Source organism: Salvia splendens, chromosome 10, assembly GCF_004379255.2.
Source record: "Salvia splendens isolate huo1 chromosome 10, SspV2, whole genome shotgun sequence".
Taxonomy (NCBI): Eukaryota; Viridiplantae; Streptophyta; class Magnoliopsida; order Lamiales; family Lamiaceae; genus Salvia; species Salvia splendens.
In genome coordinates, this window is record NC_056041.1 from 4,184,825 (window position 1) to 4,209,229 (window position 24,405).

The 24,405-nt window shown below is 37.6% G+C and overlaps 3 protein-coding genes and 1 pseudogene across 4 annotated transcripts; 3 read left to right on the top strand and 1 right to left on the bottom strand.

Annotated features, from left to right (window-relative positions):
• The first annotated feature begins 6,823 nt into the window (after nucleotides 1-6,823).
• On the top strand, nucleotides 6,824-8,890 carry LOC121750293 (protein phosphatase 2C 51-like). Its single transcript, XM_042144809.1, has 3 exons — nucleotides 6,824-7,643; nucleotides 8,191-8,296; nucleotides 8,367-8,890. The coding sequence occupies exons 1-3, from the start codon at nucleotides 6,918-6,920 to the stop codon at nucleotides 8,660-8,662; spliced, it is 1,128 nt and encodes a 375-aa protein (XP_042000743.1). The 5' UTR covers nucleotides 6,824-6,917; the 3' UTR covers nucleotides 8,663-8,890.
• Nucleotides 8,891-11,950: 3,060 nt separating this feature from the next.
• LOC121750371 lies at nucleotides 11,951-16,355 on the top strand (annotated as a pseudogene).
• LOC121750369 (plastidial pyruvate kinase 4, chloroplastic-like) lies at nucleotides 16,255-19,903 on the top strand. The gene is made up of 5 exons (XM_042144891.1): nucleotides 16,255-16,415; nucleotides 16,911-16,987; nucleotides 17,235-17,647; nucleotides 17,812-19,458; nucleotides 19,545-19,903. Exons 2-5 carry the CDS (start codon nucleotides 16,928-16,930, stop codon nucleotides 19,678-19,680), a joined length of 2,256 nt encoding a protein of 751 aa, XP_042000825.1. The 5' UTR covers nucleotides 16,255-16,415; nucleotides 16,911-16,927; the 3' UTR covers nucleotides 19,681-19,903.
• On the bottom strand, nucleotides 19,814-24,004 carry LOC121750370 (cyclic nucleotide-gated ion channel 1-like). 2 transcript variants are annotated; one of them, XM_042144895.1, is made up of 8 exons: nucleotides 23,867-24,004; nucleotides 23,227-23,399; nucleotides 22,196-22,763; nucleotides 21,775-21,987; nucleotides 21,334-21,617; nucleotides 21,084-21,195; nucleotides 20,686-20,922; nucleotides 19,814-20,616 (listed from the first exon to the last, which is right to left on the bottom strand). In XM_042144895.1, exons 2-8 carry the CDS (start codon nucleotides 23,253-23,255, stop codon nucleotides 19,918-19,920), a joined length of 2,142 nt encoding a protein of 713 aa, XP_042000829.1. In that variant the 5' UTR covers nucleotides 23,256-23,399; nucleotides 23,867-24,004; the 3' UTR covers nucleotides 19,814-19,917. The 2 variants fall into 2 exon arrangements, with proteins under 2 accessions (XP_042000829.1, XP_042000826.1); XM_042144892.1 differs by having other exon boundaries at nucleotides 23,824-23,999.
• Nucleotides 24,005-24,405: the final 401 nt, after the last annotated feature.

Consider the following 24,405-nt stretch of genomic DNA (forward strand, 5'->3'; position numbering starts at 1 on the left):
TTTTTTATTTTGAATGATTTTTTTATTCCTTTTGAAAATACTCATGTGTTTGATTGCAAGCGAACACGGTGATGTGTTCGTGCCATATTTTCAAACCATAGTTTTATAAATCTAACTAGATATAAGTAAATCTCTTTACCAATTTTAGAAGGTACCAGAAATAATAAAGTTTGAGATGTTTGATTATTGAGTCTTTCATCATATTAAAATAAAGATATTATATTTGATTGATTGTTAACGTATTACATCATATGCAATGCAACATATATAAAGTTTGATTGAAGAATGATAGTAATTGCTAGTTTAGTATAATAATGATTAATTTATTATATAATTATCTTCTATGTCACCTCTTGATAGTAACCTATCACTTTCATACATATATCCTCCATATAACAGTGTTATTATCCGAGAATCGATATTTTTTTGATATATTGGATTTATGGGATTGTGATCGATTGCTAACTAATTAGCAATTTAAAATTAAGAATAATTTTTAATCATTAGATTAGGAGATCTAGTGGTTGATATAATGTCATGTAGATTATATTTTAAATTTAAATAATTATTAAATAAAATTAAAAGGTATTATGTGAATTCTCTCTTATTAAAATAATCCCAAAACTTTAAAATTAAGTAACTCACTCGATTTAAAAAAAAAAAATTCACAAAAAATATATCAATTTAAAGGTATTTTTATAAGGATTCTAACAAGATCTCAATTGCATATGTTCCGACGACGTTCGGATGATGGAATTTGATGATTTTTATTTCAGTTTTCGTATACGTTGATAATCAGATTTTTATCAACAAATACATTAAAAAATCTCAATATAATGCATGTAAAATCTCAACATAATGCATGTAAAATCTCAATAAAACTGTGTTGATATTTTCGTGTACTTGGGTTGAAATACTCATGTCATTGTGTTGATATTTGTAATACATTATGTTGGATATAAAAAAACACAAAAATTATGATATGATAATAGAATGACGATCTTACCCTTTTGTTGATATTTTGTCTACTGTTTATTGAAATTCGTAAGATTTAATCTCATCCACTCATTTTGAAATTTAATGGTGGAGATTTGGTTTTGATTTTGGATTATGATACTATAAACGATAGAAGATGAGGCTTGAATTTAAATTAGTATCTATTGAGCTAAAATTATCTCAAATTTATAAGGAGGAAGATGTGAAATGGTAGTTAATACTCGGAACAAATTATAAATCATAAAAAAATCATTGTACCTATTCTGAAATAGATCATGAATAATCTCGATTTCCGCTTATGAATTATTGTGAGGGGTTGATTTGATTTGATGAATTGTTTTTTATTGGTTTGGCGAATTTGATTGGACAGGGAGATAAACTTGTGGTACTTTTTTATATTAGCATGCTAAATAATCTCTCTTTTTCTCTCGTCATATCATATATACAAACACACACTCACTACCCAACATATATTAATTAGAATAAAGCAATCTTGTTTGCGTGATGATTAAAAGATAGTAGAATCTACTTTAAGCTTATCCTTTGGGAATTTGGACGATTATAAAAAAAAAAAGACAAATACTTAAATAATTAAGAGTGATTAATCAACAAATAATTAAGATATAACATGAAAAAATTATGGTCCAAAAAAGGAGAACCATTTACACTCAACTTAATTTTGTGATGATTAAAAGATAGAATCTACTTTAAGCTTATCCTTTGGGAATTTGGACGATTATAAAAAAAAGACAAATACTTAAATAATTAAGAGTGATTAATCAACAAATAATTAAGATATAACATGAAAAAATTATGGTCCAAAAAAGGACAACCATTTACACTCAACTTAATTTTGTGATAATGGTATTGATTAAGACATGTGGGACACAAGGAATTGCAATTACTACCATCTATTTTTCTTTAGAGACTAACGTACAAATTGCTACTTAAATAGATCAATTACAAGACACCGAAAGTGAAAATAAAGAAGATAAAGTTGCATGTTTTTAGCATCACAATTGGTATACATTGAAAGAATAAAGTTAATATTTCTAAACAAAGGGAAAGTGAGTTAATTGTGTAATAATTATATAATGACGCATTTATTGGACCTTATAAGAAGACTTTTTCTTGAAGATATTTGTGATAGCAAGGAATACCCAAAACACAACCTTAGTTAAATGCCAACTAATCTAATCTCATCCACAAATCTTAATTGATGGAAGGTCAAATTAATATTCAAATGAAATACTACTACTAAGGTTCTGATTTTGGAATCCTACGCCTTTAGGGGCATAGGGCTTTAAATACTTCACTTTGAGTAGTACATTTGGAAATCACAGTTGTCATTTCATTAATAAAAATGGGGGGTAAATTTTATGTATAATTGTGTTCACTATAAATCCATAATATCATCTACGAAGTACTAGTTAAAGGAATTAAAAATTTGTTTTCTAGAAAGATGACATGTAGCCAAATGCAACTTAACTGGCACAATATTCATTTATTGAGTGAAGTTCATGTAGTTACGAATCAAAATATAATACTATATCAATTACATATTTTAGAAGAAATGTTTTTTAAAAATTACTCTACTATATAAAGTAAGAAGAAAAGTAATATAGTTAGTACTATTACTCAAAAGTGAGGCATTAGGTGCATCGTCCAACAATGAGTTTCCATATCATATCATTCAACACAAACATGGGACCTTAGGCCATCCACAATAGGAATAGCCCAGCAATAGCCCAGCCGTAGCCTAGCCACAAACTCCTCCTGCCACATCATTAACACTAAAAATCCTTCTGTCACATCATAAATAGCCCAGCCATAGCCTAGCCACAACATAAATAGCCCAGCCACTTCAATAGCCACATCACTCAAAATTATATAAAACAAATAATTAACAATCACACAAAATACGCAATTTAATTTACGATACATATACGAGAAAATTCAATAATATTATTAAAATTTAAAAAGTACATTAATTAAAAAAAATTACATAATTAACAAAAAAAACTACTGCCGTGCAGTCCTCCGCGCCCATAACTCTTCAATTAAATCCTTTTGGAGTCGAATATGAGCCTCCGTTTAGCGCATGTCGGCATGTGCTTGGAGGCGGCCGTCTTCATCGTGAGGTACCCCACTCCGTACGTTGGGGGCGGCCACGCCGTGGCTTGGACCGGCTTCATTATCATCGTTGGCCCAATCAGTCAGTTGTCCACCTTCATCTTCGACAATCATGTTGTGCCTGATAATACAGGCGTGCATTATATCTGCAATGCAATGCAGAAATTAAGATAGAGAGAGTACTCGTTAATACAAGTGGTGCGAATGAAAATGACGGGCAAGTCGCGTATATATAGTGTTTCGGAAACAAAAAAAAAATAAAAATTCGCGCTAGGCGGTGCGCTAGGCGATCCGGACGCTGCAATAGCGCCTAGCGGATCGCCTAGCGCACCGCCTAGCGCCACGGAACCGCCGAGCGCTAGGTGGTTTTTTTTCGCGAAAATCGCTGGGCGGCTGCAATAGACCGCCTAGCGCACCGCCTAGCACCGGCGCTCGGCTAGGCGGTGCGCTAGGCGCTATTGTGGATGCTCTTATGGACGTGGATCAAATCTGAATTACATGTTCCACTAAGTTTTTACATGCGCTATGCAATAACATACCCACGTGGAAAAGTTGGAACCGATTCCACTGTTTGCCCATGATAGCTAGAAAACTCTATTAAATTCCATTTCAATTATTCGTGATTAGGTTTTACTTCTGCTGTCTATCCGACATCCATTGACAATAACAGTCACCGAACCATCTCTACCTAACGTTGGGTGCAACTTTGTCTATTGTGTCGCCGAAACTTGAACCGGAGACCATCAGCGTGTTAGACTGACGCGATAACCAACTACACCACGACCCCCTCACTTCACTCTGCCTTTATTAACATTGTATCCTTTATTAGTATTATAATTTCCAATCATCACTGCCACAGGAGTATCTGACAATATTCATATGTGGACTAAATTTTTTTTACTGGGCCTGGCCCAATAAAGTAAGCCTAGATATTTGACCCAAAATCCATTCTAAAGAGAACAACACTCATACCCAATAGCCATAACCATGTAATGCTACTATTCTACCTAAGCCCCAATTATTATCTTATCTTCGAATTGTATGTATGCCTCTATAACTGTCCTATCCCCAGGCAACTCATACATTAAGCCTTTTGCATTTTTTTTATGAATTTTCAATTGACCTAACCGCTAAACTGTATTCATTGTGTCCGACCTTACGTGCTTCATTTTTCGTTGTAAATTTTTGTTGTTAAAAAGTGTTTACCTAAAGCATCGCCCAAAACTATTTTCAATAATTAGAGGTATTAATTGATGATTTAGGGTACATTAAATTATTAATTGATGATTTTTACGAAATTGAAATATTGAGATATTTGAATTAGTGTTGGTGGTTGCATTGATGATGAGTAATCTTTGAAGGGATTTATGATGGAGTAAGTAATACATACTCCTATAAAATAGTTACAGATATTAATGGTGTAAATTAAAAAAGAAAAGAAAAGAAAAAGAAATATCTGAATGAGTAATTAAGAAAGTAGAGTGTTATTTTCAAAATTTTGTTGGATATGGCAATTAAAATTAGTTGAAAATGGTGAGAATAGCAGCAGCGTCGGACACGAATTACAAGGTATGACAGCAGCTAACTAACACATAATCGGCACGTGTCAACCAAGAATCGAAGCAGTCAACATACCAAATCAAAAAGATAGTACTACTTTTCATCCGCCACGTACCCACTCTTTCCCTTCTACCTTTAAATCCCTACTTACCAAAATTATTGCCCGCACGGGCTGAACTCAGTTGGTTCCTGGGTGGTAGATTGTCCCTAAGCAGACAGGATCGAATGCTGGCAGCCGCAGTGTGGGAGTTTCACCACTGTGGTGGCTCCTTGTGTGCTGGTTACCAGTGTAAGTTCCTCCCACCTAATGGGCCGCTGAGGTACCGTGTTTGAACCCCTCCATAGCGATGTCGGGCCGGGTTATGGGGGCGCATGGGTTGAGCGAATCACCTTTTTGTCCCTACTTACCAAAATTATATCACCATCACCTAACAAAAATAAAATAGTCTATATGATGATGTACAATTACCGAATTTCAGATCGGTTGAATTTTCTTTATTTTCATTCACATTTTTGTTCAATTTAAAATACTTTGTTTTAATACTTTTAACAATGATTTAGAATTTCCGGAGTTCTTAAAAAATGTAAGATATTTTTAAAATCCCAGTTGTCAGTAAATTTTCTAATTGGCCCAGATATATCTTTATTTTTTAAAAATGTATTTCCTCTCCCTCTTTTCACAAGAATATACACTTTTAGTTGGGTATAGATTTTAATGCATAATTAATAAAGTAAAAGAGAAATAGAAAATAAAAAGTAATTAAAGTGTTGTTAGTGGAGAATGAGTCACAACCTCGTTAGAAAGAAAAAAGTTTATAAAATTAAAAAATGTATATTCTTGTAGGACGGACTAAAAATGAAAGAATGCATATTATTGTGGGAGGGATGAAATATTTTTTTTAATTGTTTAATAAAAATACGCATATTTTATGATTTTATTTGAAAAGAATGCCAAATCATCACATTTATCCGTTTGTTATGCTATCTATTATTGTAATTTTACAACCTAAAGTTTTTTTTTTCTTTTTTCCTGTGGTGGTTAGGAATAAGTTGAATGATTATCTTTCTAATTTGTTGATAAACATTTGATGCATGTCTTGTACCTAATACTAACAGACACAGATATACCATCCGATCCTTCTCTAAAAAGAGAAATACTCTTATCATATTAATCTAAGGAGTAATAAAAGTAGTTAATATTCGAAGCTAAATATCTCAAATTCTAGAACAATGTGATACATTTTTAAAACTATGTTTATTTACTTAAAAAAATACAGTACAATCAATAATTATTTGGTGGTATTGTAGTAACATACATACATCTATAAAGTCTTAGTAGAGTTGAACACGTATTTCAAAAAATATAAAAAAATTAAAAAATAAAGGATCACTAATATTTTTATATATTAATTTTATAATAATAAAGTATTGAATTAATGGTATATGAATGTAGTTTTTATTATTTATAATACAAATGTAATATGACTTTTTTATCGCGAAAAAAATAAAATGACAAATCGAAATTGTAACACAGACTATAATGGAGTAATGAATTGAGTATACTCAACTGGAGTACCTATTAATGAAGGAAGTAGAAACAAAAATTTGAATTAAAGAATTTTGTGCCACCTTAAAAACACTGCTGCAAATTCTAACCACTTAGAGCATCAGCGGTAATGCGGTTCCGGTGGAATTCCCAAGAACAATTTCTGTTACGTCATATGTACTTCCCACTGCACTGCCACGTTATAAGGACTTCCCACTGCATAGTGACGAACATCCCGAAAGACTTCCCACAATTAAAAAAAATTTAATGCAATAAACGGGAATTTCACGCGGACGTCCGTGGGAGTCAACGCAATGACGGACGTCCGCACTTCCATCGCGACGGAATTCCGTATCGGTGCATACCATGCACAATGGCGGACGTCCGCCGCGAAATTCCGACGGGACGGGCGCTATTACTGATGCTTAGTTCCATATGCCCACGACACGTGTCCAGGGATCCAATGTTGACAACCCACGTGGTTCGGCGCTTCATTATTTTACTTGACCGCCGCATTCACTCGACGTGGCGCCGATCCAAGTCTATTCTTATTTAAAGTTTCAACGGTTCAGATTTTCCCTCATTTTGCTCTTCTCATGCAGCAATTTCCGTATCCCGTTTCGGTGCGTATCTGTTTTCTATTTCTTCTCTTCCCCTCTCTCGTCAGATTGATTAATTGGTTATGAATTTCGATGAATTACGGCGAGAATCGATGAATTCGGAGCAGAATGGAGTGTTGGAGTTCAAAACTGGTGAAGTGGTTTTGGAAGGTGTCGACGTGAATAATTTTGGCCGGAAAAGGATGGAGCTCCGGCGAATTAAGTCGGTTTCGATCGGGAAATCCGGAGATCTGGTGTTTTTTTCCGATCGTAAGGTTTCTAGTAGGAAAAGGAGATCCGATGTTAAGAAAGAGATAAAATTGATGGAGGAAGCGTTGCTGGTTCAGTTGCCGGAAAACAGCGGCGGCGGATCTCGAGACGGCGCCGCCGCCATGCCGGAGCATGGAACGGTGTCTATTATTGGTCGGCGGAGGGAGATGGAGGACGCGGTGGCGGCGGAGCTGGATTTTGTGAGGAAAGGCGGGAAGAGCTACAGTTTCTTTGGAGTTTACGACGGTCACGGAGGGTGGCGCGTGGCGCGTGCTTGCAGTGAGATGCTGCATAAGCTGGTGGCGGAGATTGTGGTGGAAGATGGCGGTGAGGAGATAGCGTGGGAGAGAGTGATGGCGGTTGGTTTTAGGAGGATGGATGAAGAAGTGAATAAGAGTGGCGCGTTGGTGTCGTCGACTGGGTCGACGGCCGTCGTGGCGGTGGTGGGGGAGGAGAAGATCGTAGTGGCGAATTGCGGCGACTCTAGGGCGGTCATGTGCCGCGGCGGTGTTGCCGTGCAGATATCCGACGATCACAAGGTACTAACAAGTCTTTAAAATTATTAAAGTTACATAAGTTTAATTGGAGTACAATATTTAATTGTTGATTTACTTCTTAAGTTGATGTATAATCCGTACATAATTATTGATTTTAGTGATTCACATAGATGATGAATGTGTGCATAATATTCAAATTCTGAGTAGTAGTAGTAGTAGTACTTTTTATAACACGAGTTTAGAAACTTTGCCTATTGCTTTCTTCAACTGAATATTCATGGAAAAAGTATATCTTCCATCTGGTGTTATCTTTGCCAATCAGTACTCTCATTTTACTTTTATTATAAATTATACATTACTACTCCATAAATTAGACCCCACCTATTACTAACTTATTCCAATACCATTTCATTATAAAACTAATATACAAAAATGGATTCACATTCTATAAACTTTTTCAACCTAACATTTTCTCAAAATCCATCCCAAAGAAGTAAGTACTTATTTTCATGTAGGAAATTAACATTACTAGTTGCACAAGAGATGTAATATCTTGTTGATAGTTTTGGCATAAATTTTGAATGGGCAGCCTGATAGACCTGATGAACTAGAGAGGATTGAAGGTTGTGGAGGAAAAGTAATCGACTGGAATGGGCAAAGAGTTTTGGGGGTGCTGGCTACCTCGAGATCTATAGGTATAATATAGATGATCAAAAGGGAAATGTTATATGGTAATAATGTGTGTTTGTTGGTTTGCAATTGCAGGTGATGAATATCTTAAACCATATGTAATAACGGATCCGGAAGTGAAGGTTCTCAATCGGACGAAATGCGATGAGTTTTTGATTCTGGGGAGCGACGGGCTGTGGGATGTGATTTCTAATGAGATTGCATGTCAGGTGGTGAGGAGGTGTTTGGACGGCCGGATTATAAGAACGAACTCATGCTCCGAATCTACACGCACAATGGAAGCAGCTGCTATTTTGGTGGAGTTGGCCATGGCTCGGGGCAGCCACGACAACATCAGCGTTGTTGTCGTGGATCTGAACTGTTGCCATTGAAATTTCACCATCACATCTCTGGCACAAAGTTATCTTTCAGGTTGATTTTAGGTTCCATTTACTTCATCATGTGAAATCAGTAAATTTTTCCATGTTTCAGCAATGTACCAAGTTGGTTACATTTATGTCCAGCTCTTACAATCTATCCTTAGTTGAGAGTTGATTGTTAATTGTTAATTAATTCATGGATGATTAAATTGTTATATAGGCTTATTGATTTGCGATCAACTTCCTTTTGTAGTATCTTATCACAGGGGAATTTGAATTCCCTATGACGATGGGTCATCTTGACCTGCTCACCTGCTGTGGTTATAATATGATTTTATTTTTAAATTGTGAATACGGAGTATTATTCAATTTGGGGATCTTATCGTTTTTTTTTCTTTTCTTGTGTATAGAATTTTTGGATTCGCCATTCATGTTTATGAATAGTTATTAAATTAGATAGGAGTATGTAGTAACTTTTTTTTTACTACAACACCATTTTCTTGCACCGCCTCCCGTGACCATGGTTGGCTCCTGGTTGTGGGTGAACCACTGCAACATCAAATCCACAAACGTCGTAATCCCAATGCTGACATGTTTGGGTAAAGTTGAGAATGCTAATTCCAATGAATTTGTGTAAGGCGATCACAACGTTGTTCCTATACCGTTCTTTAAACCACTATTTGAGAGCCACAATGTACTTTTTTACTCCATTCCTTAACTAAGGAACGGAACCTGCAACCCTCCGTTCTTTAACCGTTCCTTAAATTACTATTCATTCAATTTCATTTTTTTTATTTCCAACCCAATTCAATTTAAATAAACACATTTTAATAAAAAAACAAACACACTTTATTAAAAAACACACAACATTAAAAAAAATTCAACTTAAACTTAAAAAAAATAAAAAAAGCACACAATTAAAATCCTAAAAAAATAAAAAACACAAAATAAAAAACACACAATTAAACGTGGGAAAATAAAAAAACTACTCCGCCGGCGAATCATCCTCCGGAGGCGGTCGAGGTTTAGGGGGAGGAGGAAGACCAAGTAGTCCTGCCATATGCACAATTCCGTTCCACCAGGCCATGAATTGGGCGTACGAGAAGCGGGAAGTGTCCGCCATTGTGGCGGTTATGTACGCCACCATAAGTGTGTCCGAGCCTCCCCGCGAGCCCGATCCCGAGGCCGACTGGCTTGATTCGCCTCGGCCCTTCCTCGCTCTAGCCGCCTTCGCCGCCTTCGTCCCTTGCGGCCGACGGCGCCCACGGCTAGATCCCCCGTATTCATCGGGGGTTGGATCCCCCGTACCCCCAAACACCTGCAGTTCACCCTCGCTGGCCTCACCGGTGTCACCAGACGAGTAGTTGCCGCTCGCCGTGTGCTTCGTGCGCTTTGAGGTTGAGCCCGAGCTCAAGCGGACACCGCCGGCCCACCTTTCCTCGTCCTTGACGAGCTGCCAAATATCAACATATTTGAACTGTAGACTGGTGTCTTGGTAGAAGACGCGCAAAGCCGCCCTCAGAATGTCGGCGCCCGAAGCTCCGCTTTGGTAGTTCGCCGCTTCGGCCGAGTAGATGCCGCAAAATTTTTTGACCTGTACGTTGACTCGGCCAAAGTGAGCACGGAGCATTGTATATTTGCGCTTCCGGGCCCCTTTCGGCTTAGTCTGGTGGTAGACATCACGGACCTTTTCCCAGAAGCACTTGGCGGCTTGTTGGTTCCCGACGATGGGATCGTACGAGACGGTGAGCCAGGCGGTGTACACCGCCTTAGTTTCTTCGTTGTTGTACGGATGCCGGGCAAGACCCTCCAGTTCCTCCTCCTCCTCCTCCTCGGGTGCCTCAGACGCAGCCCTAGAGCTTCCACCGCCTCGGCCTCCTCCCTGGGTGGGTTCAACGGGGATATCCTCCCGAATCTGGGACAAACCCTGAGAAAGCCGCGAGCCGGGTGGTCGAGCGTAGGCATCCACATCGAAAGTGGGTGGTTGGTACCCACCCGGCGTCGCCGACCCCTGGGTGCCCGGCGTCGACGACCCGAAACCACCAAGTGTGTTGTACATGGTCTCCCAATCGCCGAACGCGTTGAGATCCCACCCACCGGAGCCGCCACCGCCGTAATTCCCGTCGCCGGACATTTTGTGAAGGAGATTGAAATAGAAAATTGGAGAGGAATTGATGTTGATTTAGGAAGAGTAGATGTGTAGTTGTGTGTGAAATGTAATAAATTAGGTGTATTTATAGAATAAGAAAATAAAAATAAAAAAAATTTTAAAAAAGTTTAAAAAACGGTAATATTACCGTTAAAATTTTTTTTTTAAAAAAAATCAATTAAAAAAAATTAATCATTGCGTCATCTGTTGACGTGTCCAACTCGCGGGCCGGCGAGTGGGAAGCACGCACGAAGCGGGGAGCGCCACGTCGCCCCAGCGCGTGGCGGCACAAGCCGTGCCGCGTTACGTGCCGTTGGCACCCGGCACGGAATGGGAACGGAATGGGAGCGGAATGGTGCGCCGCAACGCGTTCCGCGGCGAAACCGTTCCGGTGGAACGGTACGCGGAACGCCGGCGGCACGCGTTGCGGGTGCTCTAATGGGATGGAACGGTACGCGTTGCGGGTGCTCTAGCGGAACGCCGGCGGCACGCGTTGCGGGTGCTCTAATGGGATGGAACGGTACGCGTTGCGGGTGCTCTAATGGGATTCACTGGAGGGAACGATATCAAATAATCACCTCGAATTAGGTGACAAGACGTTGAGACTGGAGACTGGCCGGAGGAGCTTGAAATAATAATCATATACTATAGGGGGAATATTATACTAGTAAGTGGTAAAAAATGATTTCAATGTTCGAAATCCATGCTTAACGAAGGTTGCCGCGTAAAAAAACAAAGACATTGTGTAATTTAGGCTCATGTTCAATGATAACTACGATAATTTATAGGAATATTAAAAAATAGTAACTAGAATAATAATAATAATTCTCCAAAATAGTTGAAAACTCTTCGATTGAAGAAGAAATGTTTGAATGATGTCGAAGATTAATCGTATCGTAGACTAAATGTAAGTTTCTCCAGAATAAGAAAAAATAGAAGAAAAATGTTATGAAATGATTGTTTAACTTAAACCATGTAATTATAAATGTACTAAGCATAAATATATACCGTCCATATTGAATTTCCGTCGTGTGGCAGATTGTTGCGCGTGTTTTATTTTATTTATTTATTTATTTTCTTAAAAAATACTTAATATATTCTCAAAATATAAAATTCTGAATAATTGAGAAGTTTGTTTTTGGTGGGAAGACCGAAGATGAACACTTCGAGAAGGTAGAAGTCATAAATTCTGCTATCAATAATTATTTTCAACGATTCAAGAGTTAATTCCTCCGCTTTTTGCTGGTTCCGTCATCTTCCACAACTTTTCCGTGAATTCCACACTGGCAACAGGTATGGAGCCATTTCTCTTTATTTTATCGGGTTGTGGCGATCCACATTTTCATGGGGGGTTTGCGATTTTGGGTTTTAAGTTGATTTCGTTGAAGAAAATGAATTGTAGTGCAGTTTACGATCATCCATACGGAGAAACGAGCTGATTGTTTGAAGCGGTTAATATTCTTCACATTCTCGGAGACATTAGCCTATAATCATTTTCACTAGGAACATTTATATCTAAGAGCATAGATCAGTGAAAGATAATTACCATCCCGTTGAAAGATTTCCAGCTTATTGTTTTAATTAGACCATTGTTGGGTATTTTTAGTAGTACTTGGATAGAAAAATAAATTAATTGATGTTTGCTTATTTTAAACTATAGCATGCGGATTCTGCTGTTGTTTTGGTGTTATATTTTACTACTACTACTACTACTACTACTACTACTACTACTACTACTACTACTACTACTACTACTACTTCTCTTACATTTAGCTTGTAATTTCTACATGACATCCCTGTTTGTTTTAGTGTTTGTTGGTGTATAGATACATTACTTCTTCCCTTTCTCTTGTGTAGTTGCAACTATGCATCTTTTTGTATTTAGCTTGAAAGCTTTTTTTTTTTAAATCATGATCCTGGTCTCCGTTATGCTCACTTGTGATCTTTAAGGTTTATCAACATAAATATGGTTTTTTGTTGATGTCTAATTCAGTTTTACCTTATTTGTGCTCAGAGACTGGATTCACAGGAGAAAAGGATAAAGTATGGAGGGTGGCGCAGAAAGAGGTTCAGAATACCAGAGGACTACAGATGGGAGGGAGAGTAGTGACATTGGTTCTAATAAGGCCATCTGTGTGCCCTCTTGTTGCTTGAAAGCAAGGGCATCTGAGCCTGAGATAGATGCCAAGGACCATTCAACAGTTGTTTCTGGATGGTTCTCTGAAAGTCGCCCATCCTGTGGTATTGGAATATTTTTATTATGTGTTTCACGGGACACCCTTATCCTCTTCTGTTTTGTTTTAGTCCTACCATTTTCAGCTTTTGCTGTGTTCCGAATGGGCTAATACTTTTGTGAAAGTGATTGCAGACAAGTCTCTGAATGCAGTCTATTTTAACAACCCAATGTGGCCAGGTATAATGCCTTTCCCCTCTTTTAAATAAAACACAGATGACTCCTTTGCTAAGTATTTATAAATTTGACAAATTAATTCACTTGTCATTGCGGCAAAAAGCTCTTTTCTTTTGATGTCTTAAAAATATCTTCACTTGCGGGGAAGTGATTTGGCAGTCTTAGTTATTAGTTTGAAGAAGTAAACTCCTATACATTCCGTTATGAATACAGTTTTGTAAATCGATACACATATGGCTGTAGGAGAGACACATTCCCTGAAGGTCGAAAAGATTTTGTTCAGGGACAAGTCAAAGTATCTGGAGGTTCTGGTTTTCCAGGTTCTGCAGCTTTGACTTTGTATTATTGTTTTATGTTCCCTATCTGTTGCTAACTTATTACTCACTCACATAGTCTATACTCATCTTTTTATTGCAGTCATCTGCATATGGAAGGGTTCTTGTGCTAGATGGCATTGTTCAATTGACGGAGAAAGATGAATGTGCTTACCAAGAAATGATAACACATCTCCCTCTTTGTTCAGTTGAATCACCTCAGAATGTAACTTCTGGATACTTCATCTGTTCAAGCATCTATCTTGGGGGAACATATCTTGATTCACTTGGTTTTGTCTTTAAAAATTCAAGATCTGGGAAAGAGTTAATGCTTTGGATTTTTGTTTATGATGGGTCCTATTACTTTGTAACCAAGCCAAGTTTTCTCTATAAAATCCTAGCTCTGACATGAGTATTTCTTCTTCATTCTATAGCTGTCTTCTTGATAATTTTGTTCCGTGGTCCACTTTCTGTTTTCCTTTCAAATCCCCTATTGTAAATTTGTAATTACTAATCTAAATATGTGCCGACTTTTGATTGAGATTCTTACATTTATCTTTCAAACAGTGCATTCTCATTTGCGCTTGAGGTTTTTAAGGGAATGGTTTTCACTTCATGAATATCTGGAAGATGATTTTTTCTATTTAAACCAATAAAAAGTAAACTGTATGGCTACTTTTCCTGTGTTCTTATGCTGGAGTTTGATACCCCTTTCTTGCTGCGCATATTTTTATGCGTTCAATTTGAGAATGCAGGTTTTGGTGATAGGTGGTGGTGATGGTGGTGTTCTTAGGGAAATTGCCTGTCACAGCTCTGTGAAGTTGATTGATATTTGTGAAATCGATCAAATGGTCATAGATGTGAGCAGTCAGTCTTGTTGCCTAACTTATCTTTGTATATGTGATGCTTCATTGTTGGTTTTGTATTATTCTTCAATTCATAGGTAAGCAAGAAAATTTTCCCAGAGTTGGCAATTGGTTTCGAGGATCCTCGTGTGCATCTTCATGTTGGTGATGGTATGATTCTCAGTTATATATCACATCTTCATATTGAAGTGTAGGTTGAACATATGTTTAAAATGCCAATATTCCTAACTTTGTTCATTTGTTATTTTTACAGCTATTGAATTTCTAAAGCATTCACCTGAAGGGATATATGATGCAATTATTATTGATTCATCAGACCCCGTGGGTATGTCTGTATGTGTACTATTGGCAAATTTGACCTGCTTGAAAAATTTTACTTGTTTTATTGATTTTTTTTGCTTGTATATTTATAACCTACAATATGAGTACAATTTATCCGGCTACTAGTACCATATTGTTTATGGCTTTCTGACTGCTCAGGAGCTTGCGGAGAGACCCTTTTTTGAGACCATTGCCAGAGCATTGAGGCCCGGAGGTGTTCTTTGTAATATGGCAGAGAGTATGTGGCTTCATACACATCTGATTCGGGATATGTTATCTATATGCCGAGACATTTTAAAGGCTAGTGTCCCTACATATCCGAGGTAAAAAACTTGCCAAACTATCGCAGGATTAATTACAAGTTATCAAACAATACTCAATAACCTGCCAGCCACTTCTCTCTTTTTTCATTAATTACTGGGGTCACAAGTCAAGATTCTGGCTCATTTGAATTAGTAAATTGTAATGTGTAAGTTTATATTCTGATAGCTTCTCCTTCCGGTTGCAGTGGCATTATAGGATTTGTGTTATGCTCAACTGAGGGGACTCCTACCCTGTCAACCCTATTGAGAAGTTGGATGGTATTGGTGGTCTTGACTACAAAAGGCAAATTAAATTTTACAACTCTGAGGTATCTTCTGGTGTATTCTTGAAATTCTTTATCGAATTTCTTGCCTATTCAATCAGCATGGTGCACTAAGCTAATATAGAGAGAGCATCACTAGGCTACAATGTTGTGTAATTTAGCCAGACTCAACCGTCAATTATACTATTGTCCTCGTTTTTGTAGGTATGAATTTGATACATGGCACACACCTGTCCAGAGCAGAGCCATTATGAATTTAAGAGATCCCAAATTTCCATGGTTGTGATCTGATTGCACTATACTCGCGACTGACAGATTCATAGAGCTGCCTTTGCATTGCCATCTTTCTTAAGGAGGGAGGTAGAATGATCGACCTTCTTCACAGTTAGTGTGGTCAGCTGGTTTTGTGCCTCGTTACGCATAATATCATCACAGCCTGAGTAAGATTATTCTATTTAGTACTGTAATGAATTTTGAATTTGGCTGTGCTTTGTGTATGTGGCGGCGTTGTGCTTGTGCGTTTCCATAAATTGGTCTCATGATTTACTGTCAGATTTCAGATTTGCTAACTTGAAATAAGAATGAAAATTTAATTATTTTCATTGCTTCAACTATCAACATTTTTTATGGATAATGAGAGATGAAATTTCATTTAAGGACAAAAAATAGTCTCTGAGTTTTAATAGTAATATATGAAAGAAACAAAAAATGGTAAGGACTAATTTCAGTAGATGAAATAATATGAAAAATGAAATTATTTTGTGTGGACGAGAAATATAATGCTCCATATAACAGTTTTTTAAAATATACTGCAACATAAAAACGATAAAAAAAATACTAGTGGTAGCTTTTAATAATAAATAAAAAGATGAGCTACAGTTTGTGGAGTTAAATTTTATTAAAACGCTTATTTTAATATAGTAGTAGAAATTGCATTTCCCAGGATTCTGGAATATGGCACGCTCCCTCCACACTCCCAACTCTACATTTCTCTCTACCTAAAACGTTTTTATTTTCAACCTAAAATCTAACCAGTGCTCCAAATCAAGGGGAAATTATTGAGCACGTAGGATTCTTGGAGCTCAATTCAGTCGCGCTGAAACCAGAGGCTTCCAATCGGTACTCTTTATATATTTCTGCATGCTCGACCTAAATATCCAATTTCGTACGAGTATAATTTTTTTGGTTTCGTAAAGCTTTTCTTGAGTGCTTTTATGAGTTTTGAGGTGGATTTTAATTGAAATCGGTGCGTCAATGTTCTTTCGGGATGTTTATTTCTCTTGTGGAAATGATTTTTTTTTTGTATCGAGGGTTCCAGAAATTGTGCCAGTTACAAATTAATTAACACGTAGTCTCAAGCATGGTAGAGCAGAAAAGATTAAAAAATCAAAAAAAGGCTTTTGATGAGTATGCAAGATTTTTATATTGCTCATATATTTCTGTGCATGTAATTTAACTCTATGGATTTTCTTTCTTTTATATGTTTGTTAAGTACGATTGGAATTGTTCTTTCGTTTACATCATCTTGCTATGATGTAAACCCAAAGATGTGCATTTCTTTTCCTTCTTAGTTTCTCTTAAAGTGGTTGAGCTTACTAATTTAATATTATGCAGACACTACACTTCAGAAAATGATCAAGGGAGCAGTTTCTGTTTGCTCTATTGTTGACCAGACATCATTCTTGTATCACGTGAGTGCTGTTGTTCAATTGTTCTTGAGGTTTTGCTTCATGATTTCATGGTCTTGAATGTCTAACTAAGGATGCATCAATATATTCTTCTGCTCAATTTTCTGTATGCCCTGAAATCAGGATTTTCGTTTCCTAATATACTTTGTTAGGATCGTCGACTGCACATTAGTTTGATATTGTCCTCTTTGGGTCACTGAGCCTATGTTAATACTGTCCTTTTCTTACCTTCTTTCATACTGTTGTGCAGGCAAGGTTCCCGGATCTCTCTGCAGGCAACACATGTGGGAACTCCTCATTTCTGCCTTGTAAATCTGGCACTAAAGTACCAGATTATGGGAATCACTTGTTGCTTCTTCAAGGTCGAGACAAAATCACCCCAAGAGCTGCATATAGAATTCCACCTGAAAGTGAGGACGCTCAGCGACAAAGCTCTTCTGATTCCTCCGATGATCAGTTGATTATATTTCCTGAGAATGATGAGAATCTTGAGGAACCAAGAAAAGGAAGAGCTGCCTCCAAAATACAGTCCAGTATTGATCTTCAACAAATTGCTAAAAACCAGGGACACCAAGTTACTATTCTCGATAAACTGAAGGCAGTTCATTTGCACATTCTAGCTATGGAACAATGGAACATGTCGAGACTTAAAATATGCCACCAGTAAGCTTCACTTATTTCCTTTCTGTGTAACTGAACCTACCTGAGCTGCACATATAACCAAAAGTACGACCTACATGCAGTTAGACCATTTTCTGATGCTGTCCTTTCTGAAATGTTAAACCAATTGTTCTGCATGTTCTCATGTACATTCTAATAATTTGCAGAAATTATTCAGCAAGTGCTATAAACATGTTGCACTATCTGGCACTGAAAAGCCTGGATACACAACAGATCAAAGAAGAGCTTTCCTCTATTGGCCTTATGAATTTAGAGACAATAAATACACATGTTCTTTCAAGTCTTTCTGGATGTATTGAAATGCTTATTAACTCAAGACCAGATTCTCTCCTTGGCTTAAAAGAGTCTACTGAAGGGCTCCCTGTTCACCAATGCTTGGGCGATAAAAATGTTTACCTTGGAATGACTGCAATGGTGAAAAAGGCATCTTCTAATAGGGACCTACTTTTGGGAAAACTTCAAAGCCTGAAAAAGGCTCATATCATGGTAACAGTTGGGCAAGAGACAGCAGAAAATGATATGCACATAACAGATCTCATAAGTTCAGGGGCCACAATCTTTCGTATCAACTGTGCTCATGGTAACACAGAGTTATGGAGTAAGATAATCACTACTGTAAAGAGATGCTCTCATCTTCTGGAGAAACCTTGTCAAATCCTCATGGACTTGGCTGGACCAAAACTTCGAACTGGAAGACTGAAGGATGGTCCATGTGTGGTGAAAATCTCCCCCAAAAAGAATGCACTTGGTAGAATTATACGCGGAGCCCAAGTTTTGCTTAGCCCACAAGGAGCAGGCTTACCACCTTCTCACCTATCCCCTGATGTTATTTTGCAAGTGGATGGTGAAGAATTTCTCAGTAAGCTGGAAGTTGATGATTCTGTGAGATTCACTGATGCCCGTGGAAAACGGAGAAGTCTCCGAATCATAAGCAAATATCCTGTTTTTTCTGGTGCTGGATTTATGGCTGAATGCAGCAAAACTGCATATGCTGAATCTGGCACTGCATTGTATATTAAGGAGAAAGGAAAGAAATCTTCAGTTGGATTTGTGGTCGGTGTTCCTCCAGCAGAGCAATTTGTTAGATTGAGAGTTGGTGACTTGCTGGTTTTAACTCGAGATAGTTCAGACAAGCAAGACACTTCACCCTGTTCTGCTGTTGGCACCCATAAGATGACTTGCCCTTGTGGGTATCTGTTTGATTCAGTAAAACCGGGTGACCCTATTGCTTTTGATGATGGAAAGATATGGGGAGTGATTAAAGGAACTACCATTTCAGAAGTAGTTGTAACGATCACTCATGCTGGCCCTAAAGGCACTAAACTAGGTTCAGAAAAATCCATAAATATTCCCCAGAGTAATATTAGGTACGAAGGTCTTACTTCAAAGGACCTTATGGATCTTGACTTTGTAGCTGCACATGCTGACATGGTGGGTATTTCATTCATTCGAGACGTTCATGATATTGTTGTCTTGCGTCAAGAGCTTTCAAAAAGAAAATTTTCAAAGCTGGGGGTTGTGTTGAAAATTGAGACACAAGGTGGATTTGAGAAGTTGCCTCTCTTGATACTGGAAGCTATGAAATCAGGAAACCCATTAGGAGTAATGATTGCTAGAGGAGATCTCGCAGTGGAATGCGGATGGGAAAAGCTTGCTGATATACAGGAAGAAATCATGTCCATTTGCAGTGCTGCCCATCTACCAGTAATCTTAGCAACACAAGTTCTCGAATCACTTGTCAAAACGGGGGTGCCTACTAGAGCCGAAATCACTGATGCAGCCAATGGAAGGAGGTTAGCAGTAACATGAATATTGTTTGCAACCAAGGTTGACTAGGATTATATAACATTCCAACTGAACTGGTGTTTTTACATTGCAGGGCGAGCTGTGTGATGTTGAACAAAGGTAAACACATTGTGAAAGCTGTCTCTACTCTCGACACAATTTTAAACAGCCAATGCACAAATGCAAAAGCAGAATTGAAGCCTCTGATGTTAATTAATCGTGTAGGTTGACCATTGGTATCGATGCTGATGCCTTCAATCTACATTTCCTTTTGTTTTCTCTGTACAGTGTTAAAAATGTAGAACCCCTCTTTGCTGAGATTTAGATGCAAAAGCATTATGCTATTCTCTTATTGCACGCCTGTGGAAAAAAATGGAAAGCTGTGTAGAAGCAACCAAGATACATTCATATTTCATGATTACAAAACAATAAAAGCTACATATATTACAATTACATGTAAGAATGATTCATTTGTCTTCAGCAGTAAAATCTGGTTCTGCTGGCTTCTGAAGCAGCATTGGTGATATCCTCTCGGGCATCCTAGTCTTTCTCGTACCATTTCGTCTCAATGCACGAAGCGCATTCGCTGCAAATCTGGAGGCGTAGATGGTTGCGCCCAGACTTGGCGAGCCACTCCCACCCTTGGCCAAAGCATCTTGCAACCGATTTTCTTCTTCGCAAAGAGACTCCTCGAGTTTCTTCCTAGAATACCGGCGCCATGCTGCTTGTATAAAGCAAGCTGCCCAGGTTCTCCACTGCTGTGAGTAGAATCTGAAAGTATGGCGTAGCTGTTTACTGTGTAAACGTCGGAACTGGGACGCCACAAACTTCAAATCATGAGCCATCAAAGCAAATGCTTCGACTTCTGAAAGGGCTTGTACGGTTCTAGTGGAGATGGGGAGATTAGACGATGAATGAGGGTCCAGAGCCCAAGTTAAGAGTTCTTCGCCACAAAAGTCACCTGCTTTCAGATACTCAGAGTTGAAAAACCCGGTCCTTCCTCCATTAGTTGTCACAGTGAACAATTTGCCACGCATGATGAATAGCATCTCGTCAACTGGATCGCCCTCTCGCACTATGTAACTGTGCTCAGTGTAAAGAACTGGTTTCAGGCAGTCGCACATTGCATCGAGCAGCTGTTCATCCATTTTCTCGAATAGTGGCACCTGAATATTGGCAGATTCAGTATCACATGCCAGTTTTACTTAAGCAAATAAGTTTATGGAAACACTAACCCTCTTAAGTAAATCCAGACAGAGATGTCGCTTTATGTCTCTTCTAAGGTCCTTAGGAAGATTCCGGATAAGATTCTCTTCATCAACACCCCTAGTTTCCTGCCATTTATAATGCTCGTATCTTGTGATTCGTTCCTTTAAATTATTTGAGAGTAAACGGTGCGACATCCACTGCTCTGCATCTCGCCTTTTCACCCTCATCTCTTCTAACCTTAGAGTTGTAGACTGCAGATAAGTCTGTTGAATAAACAGTTACAGCTTATTAGAACCTCGAAGAAACAAAGCCATCTCTCAAACATTGCCATTATTACTACTGTTGTTTAGAATCATCTAAGCAAATAGCAGATTTCCATTGCCATTATCTCAACACTTTATAAACTGAGAAGCAACTCACTAACCTGCATATTTCCAATCAGAAACGAAAATAGCACCAAGCCGGATATAGATATAAAAACTGCAAAGCAAATTTCCCAGACATAAGTACTTGTGTGAAGGTTCTGACCAAGGGAACTGCAATGATAGACGACAAAAAACCATACACTGGATTAGAAACTATGCAATGAAAACATCCACGCGAAGTATCGGAATTTCCAGAACAAATTCAGGAATTTGATCCTGTTAGCTTTCCCATGTCCAGGAGGTGCTGACCTTAAATTCTGCAGACCCCACCAGAAACAATAAAATAACTTCTGAGGGAAGTCTTTTGATTCGACAACACCGGATTGAAGAGCATCAAGGAATATCCCAAAGTCAAAAAGTGTTGTATTAGGAGGCTGTATAGGGCACAACTTAGTCAGATTTTCTGCGAATCTTGCATGGTCGGCGTCACAATAAAACGAAGCATTTCTACATGCAGATTGATCTCCACAAGCTCTTATCCAGCACGTAGTGTCACGTTCTATTGAAAACAAATACCAAAAGGCTCCAAGCACCTAAAAATGGACCAAGAGAGACAATTATAAGATATAACCTATTAACAGTATCAAGCCCCCTACAAGACTCAAGACACTTTTACACCATAGGTGTAGTTAAGAAAGCTATCAATGAATCCCAACTCAGATGCGAGTGAGGCTTATTAGATAGACTTACATGACTGGCAAGCATGTAAAGGAAAAGGTTGAAGGCAGCTCCAGCCCATGCTGTTTCAGTAAGAATGCCAGAAGTTCTTGTGACTTCTTTATAGAGAGGATAGACCCGGAGAACCCTTGGTATATATTGAAATAAAACCACAAATTTCAACAAATTCTTGGTGTTCAAAGATCTTGCTCCTTTCATCTTTGGAATGATGATGAGAATTGCAATCTGGAAAGTTATAGATAACCGGATAAGAGGTCATTCAACGACAGATTCTAAAGAGAAGATCTATGTAGCGATAAAAAAACAAGTTCATTGATTAATTATTGTACTCAACGATACAGGTTGCAGTTAAAAGAGAACATCTTTAATTAAGCTAAGCATTTCTTCAATTGTCTAATTGTATAGTAAGCAAAACCAGACTATTATGTCATACCTGCGGAAGTGGAAGAACTGCGAGAATATCAATTATAAAGTATGATGTCAGATATCTTTTTGCTATTTTCCAGGTATCTTCAACTAGGACTCCTCTTCCAAATACACGTGAATAAGGATCAATGAAACCCGTACGAAATTGGAAAATAATATGTGTGAGATAAAAGATATCCGTAAAAGATCGTAGAATGCTAGCAGCAATCTCCAATTTCTTGTCCAAATCAAGGCATTTCTTTTCCCCATTGATAATTGGAATGTAGAAAAACAAGGGATCCAAGGAGATAGCTATCAGACAAGACAACACGAAAATCTTGTTCCATTTCTGAAGAAATGGTCCTTGAGGATCAAGAATTTTCCTCCTAGGTCCCTCATCATCTATCAAAAGCCTCTTCAAAGAGAAAGATCTTATTGATCCCTTGAACCTCCTGATTCTATCAGATCCAGCTTCTACACCTCTATGAAACTTGTCTGAAATTGAGTATACTACAGAATTCAGTCTGCTCGGATGTATTCCACCACTAGACGAAGATTGCTCACTAAAACCTTTTTCTGATCTCGAATCTTGAAATCTGAAAGATAATAATATAGACTATGCATGAGAAAAAGGAATCATCCAACTATTTTGCAGCCTATTTGAAATACATCGATAAAACACTCATGGAGTCACCAGCAAGTACTTAAGGTGCTTCCATGGAAAATAAAAACTCCTGATTTAAGATTCTTCCTCTCCTCTCTCCCTTCTACAGAAAAGGAAAATGTGACCCTTCACATTACTATACAGGAAACATGTCCAATCAGTGGCAGCTAATCCATCAATCTATCATGGAATGAATTACTATCCTTTCAGTCTCTCCATAAGTTAGTAGTTATCCATTCAGTGTCATTATCCTTCCTTTACTTCATTCATTTTTTTTACTACATCCTAACAAATGCTAGAGTACATAGTAAAAACTATAAACTTCAAAAATATGCAGCCTGAACCCCAAAAAATAACACATGCATAGAGATAACAAGCATCTTGAACTAACTAACCTCACGAACTTCTCACGGTAGTGATCCATAACTCCAGCTTCAATCAGAGCAAGAGCAAAGGAAGAAAAAACCTCATATTAAGGGAACATGAACAATGGTGTGAACCACAAGTGCCACAATATGTTGATGGTCCAGTAATATGATTGATTTCTTTCTCTTATAGAATTATTTTTCTGCAAGTGAATAGTTAACAGTCATCAACAGAAAATTTTGACAGCATATCATGCAAATCATACCTAAATGAAAAAAGAACTACTTTTAACCATACTCATAAATTGATCAACAAAAAAGTAGAAAAATATAGCAAACCGCCGCAAACTACTTTTCCTAATTCAACATTTTCAAAATCCAATAGCATTAATTAGTAGCATTTCCGAATCAAGTTCAACTTTTTTTTCTTCACTCAATATTTAGTCAAACAATTTCTGCCAAACATCGATCTCTTCATCCGTCTCATGCGTGGCAATAAACAAGTCTAAAAAAGAGAAAGAAAACAAATAAACCAAAGCATGTTTTAGCGGAGAAACCTAAAGTTCCTCTCAAAAAACAATCAGTCAAAAAAACAAAATCTCATCAAACAGAGAAATCGCAAGTTACCAGTTTGAACTCTGATTTCAGAAGGAGAAAAGCAGACGCGTACACAAGTTATGAGTTGGTTAGAAATTCGAGTCCACGAGAGAAAGACAGAGTTGCGAGGGAAGCTTCCCGTAGACTTCGTTTTCCAATTTCTTCTTTCAAGTTTAAAACTTATGATTTTGCAGTTGGTTTTCAGATTGAGAATATCAATCGTTAAATAAACGCATTTATACAAACAGTTAAATAAATAATGATAGTATAATGTATAAACTGATTAAAAAGATAAATAAATTAAATTTAAAATGGTTGTTTGACTGATGGATTTGTACAAAAGTCCAACCTCGAGATGAAAGTCACATTGATGGGACCCATTTTTAAATGGATCGAGAAATTCTCCCCCCCAAATAGTGGAATTGGTCAATTAGAGAACGACTATTTAAAAATATCTACATTTATCGAGAGTTTATTATGAAAAATATTACTCATTTTTTTAATATCTCACTCTAAATAATATATTTCTTAAAATATAAATATTACCAATTCTACTTCAGTTTTTGTTCACTTAACCCTTAAATGACATTGTATAAAATCTCATGCCGAATA